Source organism: Panthera leo, chromosome B1, assembly GCF_018350215.1.
Source record: "Panthera leo isolate Ple1 chromosome B1, P.leo_Ple1_pat1.1, whole genome shotgun sequence".
Lineage (NCBI taxonomy): Eukaryota > Metazoa > Chordata > Mammalia > Carnivora > Felidae > Panthera > Panthera leo.
The window spans coordinates 122,769,543-122,785,184 of NC_056682.1; the positions used below are offsets into that span (position 1 = coordinate 122,769,543).

The 15,642-nt window shown below is 45.0% G+C and overlaps 1 protein-coding gene across 1 annotated transcript in view; it reads left to right on the forward strand.

Annotated features, from left to right (window-relative positions):
* The window catches only part of TSPAN5 (tetraspanin 5), a 175,386-nt gene that overhangs the window by 138,776 nt on the left and 20,968 nt on the right, over positions 1-15,642 (forward strand). The window contains exon 2 of the mRNA XM_042935846.1: positions 3,427-3,477. Within this exon, the coding sequence (XP_042791780.1) occupies positions 3,427-3,477 (51 nt within the window). The remainder of the gene's footprint in view (positions 1-3,426; positions 3,478-15,642) is intronic.

The following is a 15,642-nucleotide window of genomic DNA, read 5'->3' on the forward strand; positions in this document are numbered from 1 at the left end:
CCGTTGCTGACACCAGCACGGGAATTTCTGTTCTATGGCCAGTTCTTATGTGAAGGCCATGTTCTCATTGTTTTACCTCTTCAACTCCCGTTTGCTTGCTGGGGGCAGAGTATACGATGTCCTCCTCATCTCACATGTAATTCTAACCCAAGGGCCTCTACTTCCCGTCCCAGGGAGGAAAATGGGAATTTATCAGGACTGGTAAGAACATATACTACATTGGTGTTAATCTCCTCTCGGTTCAAGCTGTGTGCTTCTAAGCAAATGCAACTCTGTAAGCCCCATTTTTCTCTTAAAAGGAGGTTAGTAACAGTGCCTATTCCAAAATAAAATTGCTGTGAAGCTTAAAGAGACACTACATACAAAGCAGTAAGCACAGTGCCTGGCAAGTAAGAAGAAATGAATGTTAGTGATTAGCAGGGCCCTCAGCAGTACCATGTCCACCCCAGAGGAACGGCTGACCATGATGTTCTCTGCCACAACATCCCACCCGTTGCTTACAGTAACTGTGATTAAATGCCACATCAGGAAGATGATTGAACATTTGTCCATGAAGAGCTTTAGTGTAGGGCAGGCATTTCACCGGGACGAGTTTCACATCAATAGGTGTGAAGTCAAGCACTCTGTGATTTCTAGGTCTGATGGGGTGCTGTGTATGCAGTCATCACTTGTTACCCTGTTGTGCCTAGGACCTATAAATAGGAAAGTAACATGCTGAATTGCTTTATTTTTGTACTACAGAGTCCCAGGTATCTTTGAGTCATTTCGGGGACTGGTACATTTGTTGTTTTCCATCAAAAACATAAAGCGACATAGCACTCCAACCAGGGCCATAGAGGGGACCTTAGTTTTCTTTTGGGAGGTTCAGAACAACAGCTCTTTCTAAACCCTTTTCAAACCTATAAGAACAAAAGAAAGGGGTCCTCAGTTTTTGCCAAATCAAGGACTTGCTGAAGCTTTTGCGCATGGAGGCTCAGAAGGTATTACATGCTGTCTCACTGCAGAATCAGATAATTGGCGGGAGATTTGGGAAGTTCTTCTAAAAACACAACCAGATTTTCAGGGCAGTCAGCCGTCTGTTTTTTCAGTCCTGCGTTTCCCCTCTGCTCCTTCTGTTTTCCCCCAGCCCCTCTTGGATCCATTAGCCGATGCCCTCAAAGCGTCAGCAACCCCCACGCTTCCCTGCTGCGAATGATGACCTCGCCAGGTGGACAGCTCTCAGATTTCCCCCAAACTGCAAAGAATAACCACCCTCACTCACTCTTGTCTTCTCTGCACACCCTCTCGGTGGACAGCTTTCCTGACATTTAACTTAATCAAGATGTTAGTAAAATAAACAGTGTGCTGCTGTCATCCGATTGAAACTGCTCATTAACCTGCCCACTCTCTTTTCACTTCAGCGTTTGGGAAGGAAATTCACTCAGAGTTGCTATTGATAATGAAGATGAGGAATAAGATGTGTTTTCCCTCATGCTCCGTTACACCCAGTTCTGACTGCTGAGCTCTTAGTGGGCAGACAGCCCTGTACAATGTGTCCTCAAACATGTGACACCCTGATTACAAGACATGCTGCTGGGATGCCTGGGTGGCTCAATTGGTTAAGCGTCCGACTTCGGATCAGGTCATGATCTCACAGTTCGTGAGTTCGAGCCCCGTGTCGGGCTCTGTGCTGACAGCTCAGAGCCTGGAGCGGCTTCAGATTCTGTGTCTCCCTTTCTCTGCCCCTCCCCCCACTCATGCTCTGTCTCTCACAAAAATAAATAATGAAAACATGAAAAAAATTTTTAATTTGATTAATTAAAAAAAAAAAAAGACCTATTTTAGTTAGGTAAAATCAAGAGGGGAAAAAACTGGGATGCCACTGATTTCAAGATCTGTCCCAATTTTAGACATGTTAAAATGTGGGGGGGGAGAATGTGTATCTTAGAGCAGAGGGAATACAGTGACAACTAACTAAAATGGAAAATCCCTCTGTTACTATTTGCTCCCCCTCCCTCCCTGGCGGGCAGCGCTGGGGGTGTGTGGTTTGTGCTTCACGGTGCATGTGAACGTATGGCACAGAGTTGAGAGCAGGCCAAGTTGTGGAAGGCCTCTCAACTGCAATGTAAATCATTTAACTTTCTGAAAAATGGCAGCATCCAGGACTTTTCTTTGGGTCACATTGAACTTGGTAGGATTCTTGTTACTTTTTGAAGACGTGGTGAAGAGTATGTTGAGGGGCATCCTGGGCTTCTGCCTGCCCTCCGGGACCTGGCCCATTTCTGACGGCATGATGGCATAGACAGAGTCGCCAGCTCTTTCACGTTCGTGTCCCTGGTCATCCATTTTTTTAGTGAACATTTGGCTTGGGTGTACGGGGGTGGGTACTGTTTCCTCTCCTACCCTAAAAGGCAGCATTAAACATATTAATGACTCTGATTTTGCTCAAGGTTCTGCCTAATTATTATTCTTCATAATTTCAGTGAGTTCTAAGCACCGACATGTCCCCACCCTGTCTTTTAAAAATGTTTTAGAAGTTTTTTCCCCACTTTGAGATATAATTGACAAATAAAATTATAAGATATTTAAAGAGTACAATGTGATGATTCAGTGTACATTGTGAAAGAATTCCCTAGCCTTGAGTTAACACTTCCATCACCTCCTGTAGTTACCTTCCTGTGTGTGGGACATCATTTCCATTTTCTTAGCAAGGTTCAACTTTTACAGTGTTACCAACTACAGTCACCATGCTTACGTTAGATCCTCAGACCTTATTTACCTTACAACTTACACCCTTTACTACACCCTTGGCCCCTACATTTTTACTGTTTCTATGGGTTCAACTTATTTATTTATAATTATTATTCTTAATGTTTTATTTATTTATTTAGAGAGAGTGTGCAAGCAAGTGCAAGTGGGAGAGGGGGAGAGAGAATCCTAGCAGGCTCCCTGCTGTCAGCATAGAGCCTCATGCAGGGCTCAGTCCCACGAACCGTGAGGTCATGACGTGAGCCGCAGTCAACAGTCAGATACTTAACCAACTGAGCCACCCAGGCACCTCTCAACTTATTTATTTAGATTCCACGTGTAAGTGATATTGCGTGGTATTTATCTTTTCTGTCTGGCTTATTTTATTTTGCATGGTGCCCTCCAGGTTGTTGCAAATGACAAGATTTCCTTCCTGTCTAAGGTTGAATAATATTCCATTGCAAATGTATACTACATTTTCTTTACCCAAGCCTTCTTAATGCTGTAATAGCTTTAATGAAGGTGATTATGGTGTTTCTTTTCCCATAAAAGGCTATTACTCAGATTTTAGGCAAGGCTATTTCTCAGCCAGGTAAGTGATAAAAGAATTGGTTGAAAACTTTATTTATATTTATTTGTATTAGTAAAAACATGGCATCTACCCTTATACTTAACACTTTCTTTCTTTCTTTCTTTCAGTTTTTGGGAATAGCATTTCTTGGAATTGGACTGTGGGCGTGGAATGAAAAAGTAAGTTGAATATCATGAAAATGCACACATATTGGTCGTTAGAGGCTGCACTTTGCCTTACATGTTGTCTCCTTTCCTCTTTGACAGCTGCAGAGTATAAAGAAACGTGGTTCTTTAATGAAAGAAAGTGTTCTTAGAAGATAGTGTCATATTTCAAAGGCTCTTCAGAAATGAAGGCTAAATCAGTCATCTTATCAAAATAATTACAAAAGTAACAATACATGTGCATAACATCAGTTAGCAGGAGATGTGCGTTCATGTGGAACGTTTCCTCACTCTGGCACAAGAATTTCAGTAATGCTTATAAATACCACTAAACCACCTGCAGCCTTCTCTCTTTCTCTTTTAACCCTTTGGAAGATTACTCAAGCCGTAAAAGATGGGTTTTCTTTTTAGTGTGAGCATTATGTAATAAGCTGTTATTAGCATGTTGTATGAAGGAAGCTGGATAAAATTCATGTTTGAATATCAGATAAACTTAACGTTAATAAGAATGTGAATACTTGTCTGCTGATTGAAAGTATTTAGTAATGTTTGAAATTTAAATACAACATAGTAAAAGGAAATATCTGGAAGTACAGAGTGGCATATTGTAGGCTATGGTGAAGATACAATGTTCTCGGCAGTTTATGCTCTAAGCAACACTCTCATGACCCGACCTCTCTGTGTCCACTCCTCTGCCTTACTTCCCATCAGCACCTTTTAATTGTTTCTTTACAAATTCTACTGAGGCCAAGCACTGGAATTCAGAAATTAACGTGAGCTTTTTTTCTTCCTTCTTTGGAAGTGAAATCGTTGGCAGCGTTTTATCACCCACCTTGTGAGAGTGAGGGAGTGTATGGATCAGTGAAAGCTTGTAAACAGAGTTTAGCTTAAGTTTTCCCAGAAGACCAGTCTGTTATCTCTTTGGTATTTCATCCTTTGAGCTTGACCACGGCCTGAAGCCAAGAGTTTCTGTGAGATGTTCTGTGTATTAGGAGAGGAAAAACTAAGAAAGTCCAGCCATCAAAAGCCCCTCGGATGCCAGTAGGAATTTCTATAAGTAAAAAAAGGAAAAAAAAAATGTTCAGATAGAACTCATCAAATAAAACTCATTCTGAGTTTTGAAAGTGAACCATCCTTTGTTTATTTGCAGACTACTTATACAGAATGTAAAATGTTTTACAGAAAGTGAACCACCTTCCAGCAACATTCTGAGGCAGGCCAGTGATGAAGGGAGACAAATTAAGTTCCCAGAACAGACATTTTCTCTCTAGAAACTTTTATGTTGAATACATGTCTTCTGCCTGGTCCCCTTGTAGGCTTGTAGGTTTGTATTGGTGGAATCTCAGAAATGTTACTTTTGAAGCCTTCTGATTGGTTAATGCCAGATAACACAGCTTTTTATAACTCTCCTTTAATAAGAGTCCATTTCTATCTGATTTGAAAAGATGTTGGAAGGCATTAAATGAACTAATTGTCTATTGTAGCAATAAACAGACCATTGGTAATTTGGAAGGTTTTTTTTTCCACTTTGTGAAATATAATTACCTTTTTGTTTCATCAGTTACCCCAAATGTCTCTTCTCTGATAAAATGACAAAATTCTAAAGCTGGCAGTGTCACACAAATATCAGAGCAAGGGAGTGACGCAGCCTTTGGGTAGGGTTGAAATAGCAGTCCCTTCTTTGTCAAAGCCACTACCAGTGAATGGAAAGTTTCTCTGGAGAGCTGAAGTTACTTGGCCAGCCAGCCATCCAGCTACTATGTAGCAGAACTTCGCCAGCTGGGAATAAATGGAGGTAGCAGAGGGTAAAGGACTCATAGCAACCCTCTCTAGTGAACTTCGGCCACATGTATGGCCCCTGGGCGTGGGGACACAGCAGTGAATGACGTGCAGTCCCTGCGCTGTGGAGCTTGCATTCTTGTGGGGCCCTGACAATAAGCAGTTAACTAGCTGAGGACCTCTTCCTACCACCTTGGGTGCTACCTACCCCGATGCTGACCACCAAGGTCTCTCGAACTGCAATGGACCCATACTGGTCTCCTTAATTCCTCAACGGACTTCTTGAAGATGTATGTCAGATAATTTCACTTCTCTACTCCAGCCAGCTGATTTTCCATAGCTGGCTGCAAAACATAGAGTTGATACAATCCCCGTTGGGCCCTTGCCCCAGCACTGAGGCCTTTTTGTTGCCTGATGGCATCTGTGCCTCTGCCTTCACTGGCCCTGATGTAGACACTGTCCCCTCAGGAGTTTCATGGGATCCCGAGTGCTCTTTGCCTAGCTGTCACCAAGCTCTGATCCAAGTCCGGCTCAAATCACCTTCCTGTGGAACCTACCTGACCACCAGCCTCCCAACTATGGACCTGTTTCCCCACACCCATGTCCATGTGACATTCTGTCTGTCTCACTTCATCCTTTCCTGTCTCCTGTCATTAGACCTTTCATGACATGTCCTCACCGTCTTGAATTGTGCCTGACACGGACAGACTCTGGGGAAATATATTTTCCAAGGAGTAAATTCGAGAAGAGGGGTGAACAATAAATCAAGGTCTCAAAGAAGGTACAGTGGGGTTGGAAGGGGGCACATAGGGAAGAAACCCACCTGGGGGAAGTGAACCAGCAGGAAGGAGGGACAGGTAGGGCTACAGTCTTGCCCATGGTGGTCTGCAGGCTCTGTTCTTCCCCTTAGCCTTCACACCCCCACTTCTGGGTTACCTGAGGACACTGGATTCAGGGTGAGCACTAAGCAGGCCCCTGCACTGCCACCATCAGAGCACCCCTAACATGAGGCCGTGGAACCCAATGTGATTCAATGGGTGGTCGCCAGGCCACACTACCAAGCTGCCCCTCCTGCTGAGCTTCCTGTCCCCACAACCCCCTCCCTCTGACCCTGTCTTCCCACAACCCCCTCCCACTGACTCCATTCCCATTTTACTCCTCCCCCGCCCAAACCCGCCTTTGTTCAAGTCCTGGTGAGTGCTATCGAGAAACCTAAGGTATCGTTAGAGAGTGGTGAGAGAAGGGGTGTCTTTTAGAAAAGGATGGTTGGGAATGGTGTCCCTGTGGAGGTGGCATTGGAGCAGAGACCCGAAGGAAGTGGGCAGGGTCTGCAGGGTACTGGGGGAATAGCATTCCAGGCAGAGCGAATAGCAGGTGTGGTGGTCCTGAGTCAGGGACTTGGGGTTCCAGGGAACAAGAAGGAGGTCAGTAGGACTGGAAGGGAGAGAGCAAGGACAAGAAGAAGATGTGGCAAGAGGGGCAGACAGAGAGGTTAGAGCAGGCAGGGTCCTGTAGAAGTTTGGATGAGAGGAAGTCACCAGAGCATTCTGAAGTTTGATAAGGGAGTGTCCTGATTTGGCTTTTTTTTTTTTTCTTCTTTTTTCTTTTTTCTTTTTTAAGTGTCTGGCTTTTAAGATTGCTCTGGTTCCTATGTGGAATAAGAGCACAGCTTTGAGGCTAAACAGACCACAGTTCAAATACTGGCTTCTCCATTTACCATCGGTGTGACTTTGGGCAACTGTGTTAACTTCTCTGAGATGTCCTTTCCTCATTTGTGCATTGAGGACAGTAACCACCTCATAGGCTTGTTTTGAGGACTAAATGAGATGGTCCCCAAGAAGTGCCTGGTATAAAGTAAATGCTCCTTGTATATAGGGCTGCCTCCCTTGGACGCATGACTATAGCATGGGGAGGAGCAGAATGGTGGTGTTGGAAGCTGCCTCAAATTTTAGGAGAGTTCAGGCTTTGATCTATGGAGCAAAGAATTGGTTTTGTTTGGGGGTCTCTTAAGGAAGATATGATCTGCATTGATCACCTTGGTGACTGCGAAAGCTTCTCTGTGAAAACACCTTGGGTTAACTTCTCACCTCTGATGGGATGAAATTTTGAGGTGAACCACAGTTGGCCAAGGGTGGTGGGTAGCATGCACCTGCTGGGCTGAAAACACCAGCCCATGAATCAGTGAGCTCCCCCCAGTAGGGATGTAGAATTTGTAAATCTCCAAACTGGGTCGGTCCCAGCTAGAAGGACCAGATTTCCACTGGAAGGATGAGATTTCTTTAACAGACAAGGCTTTACACATTTTTACACATTTTTACACATTTTTAGTGACAAAAATTATTACCCCCTTGTGCATACATAATACCAGGCTGAGCCTTAAACCTAGGGCTAATATTACCATTGAATATTAGACATGATAATGAAATAATCCATTTTATCTGAATTCCAAATTGACTGTGCAAAGGATAACTGTGTCTCCAGGGGAAGCTGGTTTATGTGAAGGTTTTCAGAAATCATAGAATCTGCTGTTTAGAAGGAACATTAACAATTATGTAGCATGAATCACCTCTATAATAGGCTTGGCAGCATCCAGCCATAATCAACTTACTTTTTCAGATAGCATTTATTGAGCACATAGCACGGGATTGGGTTCGTACTGGACTCAGGATATAACTCCTCAGAGAATTTACAGTCTAGGAAAGGTACACACACACACACACACACACACACTACTATACAATATATAACATTGTAATATATGTTAATTTGGGGTGTATATAAGTTTAGCAATTTCTGTGCCAAAATACTCACCACTTCTGTCTCTTTGGGTTACTTTTACTATTGGAAATACCTTCCTTCTACAAAAGTCGAATCATGTCTTACTAGTTTTTACTCCTTGATTATGGATCTACCCTGTTGGATCCCACAGAGTAAGTCCTTCTACCTGTTGGCCCTTAAGGCATTCAAGGTGGAGGCCTGGTTCCTTATGCATTTCAAGCTAAATATCTGCTGCTTTTTATGGGTGAGGAGTCCCTTCACCATCTTGGTTGTGATCCCCTGACCTCTCTCTAGTGTGTCCTCTGTACCATTGAGAAGGTGCTTTAGGGGCCATAGGAGGTGTGGCTGGATTATGTCCCTTTTCTCATCTGTTGTCAGTGCAGGTTGAGATCCTGCTGTTGATCACTGGGAGTCCCAAGTTGGTCTCAGATCCAGCTAAGTTCACCCTGTTCACCTCATGTCTGGCTGATTTTCAGAATCAAATACATTTACCCAGCTGTCATCCAGCACATTCCCTATTCCATTGATGTTGGTTTTAGCTGTACATTTGGATCAAGCTTCTCCCTCAATTCTTTCTTCTAACTCAGGCTTTCCTTTAGGTCCTTGCCCCCCAGTGCCCTCTCAGGGAAATTCTGATTTAGTAGGTCTGGGGTAGACACTGGGGTGCTCTATTTTCACAAGCCTCCTAGATTGTTCTGATTGCAGTCAAGTTTACTTATCACTGATAAAAGCCACTTCTATGTTGAGCAGGCCAAGACAGAACCCACTGACATGTTACTGGAAATTTCCTTTGGGGTTGACACTCATTCACTTATATGTGCCCTTGGGCATCATCAGTCAAGCAATTTCTAATCCATCTACTTGTCATTACATCAGGCTGTTTTTCTGTTTCTTGTTTTTGTAGATAGACTATATCCTTCGCTTTATCTCTGATTAACCAGCCTAGGGACTTAGTTGAACCTAGTACTTTCTTACTGGACCCATACTGGGTCCTGAAGCATGTTATTTTCTCACCCAGGAATTCATAAACCCTGTCAGTAAAGCAAGTACTAAAGCATGGTTTATCATTTCCCCCTTCTAGAAATGGTTTTCTTACTTGGCTTCCAAGATATCCCACACTTCAGTTTTTCTACTTCATAGGCAATGCTTTCTCACACTTTGCTAATTCTGGCTCACCTCTCTGACCTCTAAATTTTGGAGTGCCCCAGGCTCGGTCCCAAGACCTCTTTCTCTATCTTCACTCAGGCTCTAGGAGATCTCCTCCAAGTGCGGGACTTCAAACACCATCTGTCACTGATGATTGCCAAAGTTAGATCTCTGATCTGGACGTCATCTGAACTCCAGACTTGTATAGCCAATAGCTTACCCAACATCTCCACTTAAATGTCCAGTGGCTTCTGAAACTTAATCCAAAACACCACTCTTGATTCCCCTTCCCAAATCTGCTCTTCCCAATTGCAATAAATGACAACTTTCTCTTTCTACTTGCTTGGGTGATTCTTCACACTCTTCCTTCTTTTCTTCTCATACCACACTCAGTCCATTAGCAAACACTGTTGGCTCTACTTGGAGAATATATGGAGAATCTCATGTCTTCTTTCCACCTCCACTTTTATACCCTGATCTAAGCTGCTACCACACCCACAGTTATTTCCCTGCCTCTACTCTTGTCTACCTACTCCTATCCCAGGTCCATCTCCATGAAGCATCCAGAGTGATCCTTTTAAAATATAATATAGAATGGCTAGTATCAAAAAGACAAGAAATAACAAGTGTTGGTGAGGATGTAGAGAAAAGGGAACCCTCGTGCCTTGTTGTTGGGAATGTAAATTGATGCAGCCACTGTGGAAAACACCTATGAAGTTTCCTCAACAAATAAAAAATAGAAATACTAGATGACCTAGCAATTCTACTTCTGGGTATTTATCCCAAGAAAACAGAAACACTAATTTAAAAAGATATATATGCCCCTATGTTCATTGCAACATTATTTACAATATCAAGAATATGGAAGCTAGACCTAGGTGTCCATTGATAGATGATAGGATAAAGAAGATTTGTGGTATGTCTATATATAATGGAACATTACTCAACTGTAAAAAAAAGAAAATGAAATCTCACCATTTGTGACATGGATGAACCTAGAGGGTATCATGTTAACTGAAGTAAGTCAGAGAGAGAAAGACAAATACCATATGATTTCACTTATGTGTGGAACCTAAAAAAATAAAATAGACTCCCAAATACATAGAACAAACTGGTGGTTAGAGGTGGGGGGGGGGGGGTGGAGAGAAGTTAGAGAATAAGTGAAATAGGTGAAGGGGAGTAAGATGCACAGACTTCCAACTGTAAAATAAGTTACAGGAATGAAAAGTAGAACATGGGGAATATTGTGAGTAATATTGTAATAACTTTGTATGATGACAGATGGTAACTAGACTGTTTTGGTGATTATTTCATAATGTATGTAGATGATGAATCACTATGTTGTATACCTGAAATTAATATTTTATGTCAACTGTACTTAATTTTAAAAAAAATGTAAGTCAGATCCTATCACTTCTTTGCTCCAAACCTTCCAATGAGCATATCATCACTCTCTGAGCCGTATATGGTGCCCCCCTTACTTCTGGGACCTTCCCTGCTGCGCTGTAGCCCCCACTGACCATATTGCTGTTTCTCCAAAATCTCAAACATAACTCCCCCACCCCAGCCAGGGCCTTTGCACTTGTTCTCCCCTACCTGGTATGCTGTCCCCGAGAGTTCCACTTTGGCATGTTCCTTACTTTCTGATCTCTGTCCACAAGCCTTCCTGACCTATTTAGAGTAGCTACTCTCCCTCTTCCCTGGATTTTTCTCCTACCTATTTTTATAGGTTTTACCACTTTCATGCCAGCAAGTGTGTTGATCACACACGCCACTAAAAAAGCAGCTTTGTGAGGGCAAAGACTTTTGTTTCCTGCTTCACTCCAATACCTAGAACATTGACTGGCATATAGCTGGTGTTCAAAGAATATTGCTTATAAAAGAATGAATGAGCAAATGAACGAAGCAAGCATTCTTTTAAATCGTAACACCAGTAGGGTTCAGTTACGCAAGTCTGAAGTTGCCCCAGATCTCTCATAAGCATGTAGTGTTGACGGGTCTTACAGCATAAAAGCAAGTAGAATTACATATGGTTCTGTCTGATTTGATAATGGTACAGTGTTACAAACAACAATAAATCCATTAATTCTACATGTCGGGAAAGAAAATAAACGTTCATTTCTGGCATGAAAATAGGAATCTATATATGATTGCCCCGTTTCGTGGAAAAATGAGGGGCACCTTTCCTTTTCCATTTTGCTTCCTGTGTGTGCTTCTCACTTAGTGTTCAGGTGGGGGCGAGAGGTGGAGGGATACATCACTAGTGGTCGCAAGGGGGGCGCTGCAGCAGAGTTGTCGAGGGCCAGGCAGAGACTCAGCTTCTTGGAGTAGGAAGAGTGTCGATCCCTGGTCTTCAGTCAAGGCCCCCGTGGCTGCCTGTGTCCCCCCAGCACAGGCGCTGGCCAGCCGGGCAGAGGGTGCAGCCTGGGCTCGTGGGACCTGAAAACCTCTTGCGGGCAGGAGCCTGTCTTCTTTGCCCTTTTATGCTCCATTCTGGCTGCGTGCCTCCTACATACACCACATGTGCCCAGAACGTATTGGTGAGCAAATGAATGAGAACACTCAGAGGACCCTTACATACTGTAAAGACTGCACCGGACAAAGCAGCTCTTCATGAAGGGGTTTTGTTTTCACTTCCATGACCTGTGGATCCCTAGGGTTAAACTTTGAGAGCTTTCAGAGGTGGGTAAACTGAGGCCCAGAGAGGTTACACTGGAAGTCTGCGCCACCCCCCCCCACCCCCGCCCCGTCCTCCCTCTCCCTCCATTGCGCTAACCTGCCTGGGCTCTGCAGCAAGCATCCTGGAGGGAAAGTTGGTGGCAGTCCTGACCTAGTAGGGGAATGGGAATTAGAACATCTCAGGCCTGGACTGCTTTTCTCTCTGGCTTTCCTGCGGGATGGACAAGAAGGATTCTTTTTCCTGGAGGCTTTCCCCTGACCACTGTCTCACTGTAAGTCTCCCTTTAGAACCTTCCAGTTATTTCATGTCATAGTCATTGACATGATTGTTTTCCGAGACTCACCTTGGAAAAACTGCCTCCATTTTCCCTGGAAGGAAAATCTGAGACCAGGAGATTCAGTGATTCAGGCAGTTCATAGCAGTGGTGGTCAAGTTTCCATAGCCAGAGGGAGGCAGTAGGTGTAGGTGGTTCCCCAGCTAACTGGAACAGAAAAATGCCTGCTTTGGCTTCAAAACTACTTTAAGGAGACATTTCTGAGATGCTGAAAATACTTCTTTGGAGATAGCATTTTATTGACCGAAACATAGTAAGTTTGTCTGCCTCTCTCTGTGTTATCCAAGAAATCCTCTCAAGTTCTCTGTTGTAGCCAAAAATCTGAAAACCAAACAGCTCTTTCTCAATACCTGGAAAGTTAGCATGTGAGCTGATGTGTTGTCACCAGCATGTTCAACAAACACATGAAATATATTGACACCTGTTTTCTTTTTGTGTATCTGTGTAAACTCTTTTTCAGAGGGATTTCTCAGGAATGAAAATTCAGGTGGGTCAACAATCCTGTGACTTTGGAGTTCACTCTCAGATATCATAGCTCTACTCTGTTCTTGAGGCACAAGTCCAAGCCCGGATGGGCTGGATGGTAATCAAATCTCCGAACCTAACTCTGTGTTACAACGTTCTTGCTCTCCCAGCCCCATCTGCCTTGGGCCCCTGAAGGAGGAGAGCAGGGTGAGGCCTTTGCCCCCTGCTTCCTGTTGTCACCCTTCCCCAGCTCACCAGATGCTCCTCTGCCCACTTCCTGCCAGAGCTGAAGTGGGAGTGGAGCTTTGCTCTTGGGACCTGGCAGATGGTGAAGGGGATGATATCTTGGTCTTTTTGAGGCTTCCCTGCTGAGTCCCTCTGTCTAGTGGTTCCCTTGAGTTTGGTGGATTTCTCTATTCTTGGCGGCTGCCTGGTTCCCCTGCTCAGACCTGGCCATCTTCCTCAACCAGTGCTCCTCTGCACTCTGCCTTTTGAGGTTTCCTGTTCTCCCCCCAGGTTTCCTGTTCTCACCCCAAGCTGCCTCTCCCTGGACACACTCATCTGGGGGTGAGGCCAATGCCACCAGAACAGCACTGGCCTGCCCTAAGCCTTCCTCTCTCTCTAGATTTCCAGGGCGGGAGTCAGAGCCAAGCCCACAGGCTTCTTCCTGGGCAGTCTGATCCTAATCACTGTGTCTCAGAGCACACACCGCCCCCTCCCCGCCCCTCCCAGTGGTCCCCTTGAAACTCCTCACTAGATTTAAGGTAAAAAGCAAGCTGCTGGGGAGTGGTGTTGCCCAGCACAGTAACCACTTTCTCTAGAGAAGCGGGAATTTCTCACTCTCTTCTCCCTTAAGCCACTTTATATCCACTTGATTTCTGTGGGGTGTGCAAGAGAAAGTTCTTCTTTGCCTGTGGGGTGTGTGGGGGATGGGAGGCGGGGGGGGGGGGGCGGGTCTTTGTCTCCTATTCATGTTGGTCTTCAGATAGTGATCAGGGAAGTCTAGGGTAAAAACGTCATTCTAATATCACGTTACATCTTTTTCTTAAAATTTTAGAAACAGGTGTACGACGTCGCGTTGAAAATAAGAATCTTCTTGCTCATTGCTGCATGCTTTTTTCAGACTGTAGAGCATCATGGCGGTAGGCAGACAGACTGCTCTGGGGTCTGTTAGCCTGACCTCCGCACCCTGCCCTACCACTTTCTTAATTGGATGGGCTGGCAGGTTACTCCGTCTCTGAGTCTGTTTCTTGCCATGGACACTGGTCCTACCTAGCTTTATTGTGAGGGTGAAGTAATCCAGGGAGCCTCATGCCGGGCACACAGTGTGCTCAGTAGTGCAGATCCCCACAGAGCCTACCAGCTGCCTCCTTAACACCCACGTCCTGCCCAAGGAGTGAGCTTTCTAAGTGCACAAATGACCTGGGCCTCCCTCTGCTCACCCCACCGACCTGTTAGTCTCCTCTCACCACCTGTTCCACTCGCACGTAGACCCTTCGGTGAGCCAGACCCTGTCACTTTGTCTCTACACTTGCTGACATCACCTGCCCCTCCCCGTTGTGTTCCCATAATACCCACTGCAGATACTTCTGTCCAACACACTACTTCCCTGTCTCCCCTCTAGACTCGCTCCTGGGGGTGTCACTATGCCTTCACTCGGACTACCCCTGACAAACGCAGTACTTGTCACCTCTCAGGTGATCCCCAGGAAGGTCTTTACTCAATAACTGAGTTGTATCTCTGGAGCCCTCGAATACAGTGATTACTTGCCACTAGGCTAGACTTTGCTTTCGTCTTTTTCACTTTAGTTTTGGGGTCACCGTGATCAGAGCCTCTGTTACATATTTCAGTTTAAACTTTATACTTAGGGCTGTTTCTGGGTACGTATTCCATCATCAGAACATGCATGTGAAAATATCTGGGCAGTGGCCTGGGAACATGCTGGATTTCTGAAAAAGCTTTGTTTCCATGTTCAGAGAGGCAGCCCCTCAGGCCGGGGGGGCATTTCTGGCCTGTGAGTGGCACTAATGGATAGGACTTGGTACAGCTGGCTGCCCCCCCAGCTGCCTGGCTGCAGGATTTGATGGAGACCTGGAAGGTGATGGCCTCTCCTCCTCTTCTCCCAAAGCAGGTCATGGCCATTTTTTATCTGTAAGAAGGGATCCTTAAATCTCATCGATGACCTTTGACAAGAAAAAAAAGGGAAACCGCATGCCTTTAATGCGGCTGGTCTTCCTTTAACCCTGCATCTGTTGGCCAGACCCCGAGTTCCGCTGCCCCCACAACCTTACATCTCCCCAGACCGCTCAGGCCCCAGTGAGCTCTTGTCTCTTCGCCTTTGAGTTCTGTCTCTGGACTCTGCTGCAGTTCTTTAGACAAATGGACGTTGGGGGGTTTGCAGAGTGGCTTTCCTCTCTAATATCTGGGGGGATCTCTGGTGAATGTTTAAGGAGCAGGCCTCCCTGCGGCCTTTGGTTTCAGCTGGGTCTTCCTGTGGCTGTTGTTTAAAGCTGCACCTCCTGCTCTTCAGGACCACCCCTCCCCCGGTCCCTCATCTTCTTTAGAATGTCCTATACCACCTCCTTTCTCAAGTAGGGAAATGCTTCTCTCCTTTTTACTCTAGAACTGCTGCCAGTTCCACCCCAGTAGGGTCTGGTTTCTGGAGGGGTAGGTGAATCAGGACCCAGTCTCATAAATCTCAAAGGGGTCCATCTGGCCAGGCTGTGGGTGCACATTCCATGTGACTGTCTCTTTGTTTCTCATCCAGCAGTCGGAAGGAATGTGCTTGTATATGCCAAAGCAGAAGAGTCCCAGACCTTAGGGGCTTATTAATGCTATTTTTGCATTTCTTTTCTGTGTGGGTTGTGAGAGAAGAAACTGAAGCTTGCCAGGTGGTACACAGAGGACTCTCTGAGCTGGTGGTGGAAAAAAACCACAGACGCTCCTGAGGTTTATTGGTTTGAAACCCTTCTGGAGCTTTGTTTGCCTTTTCATTTCT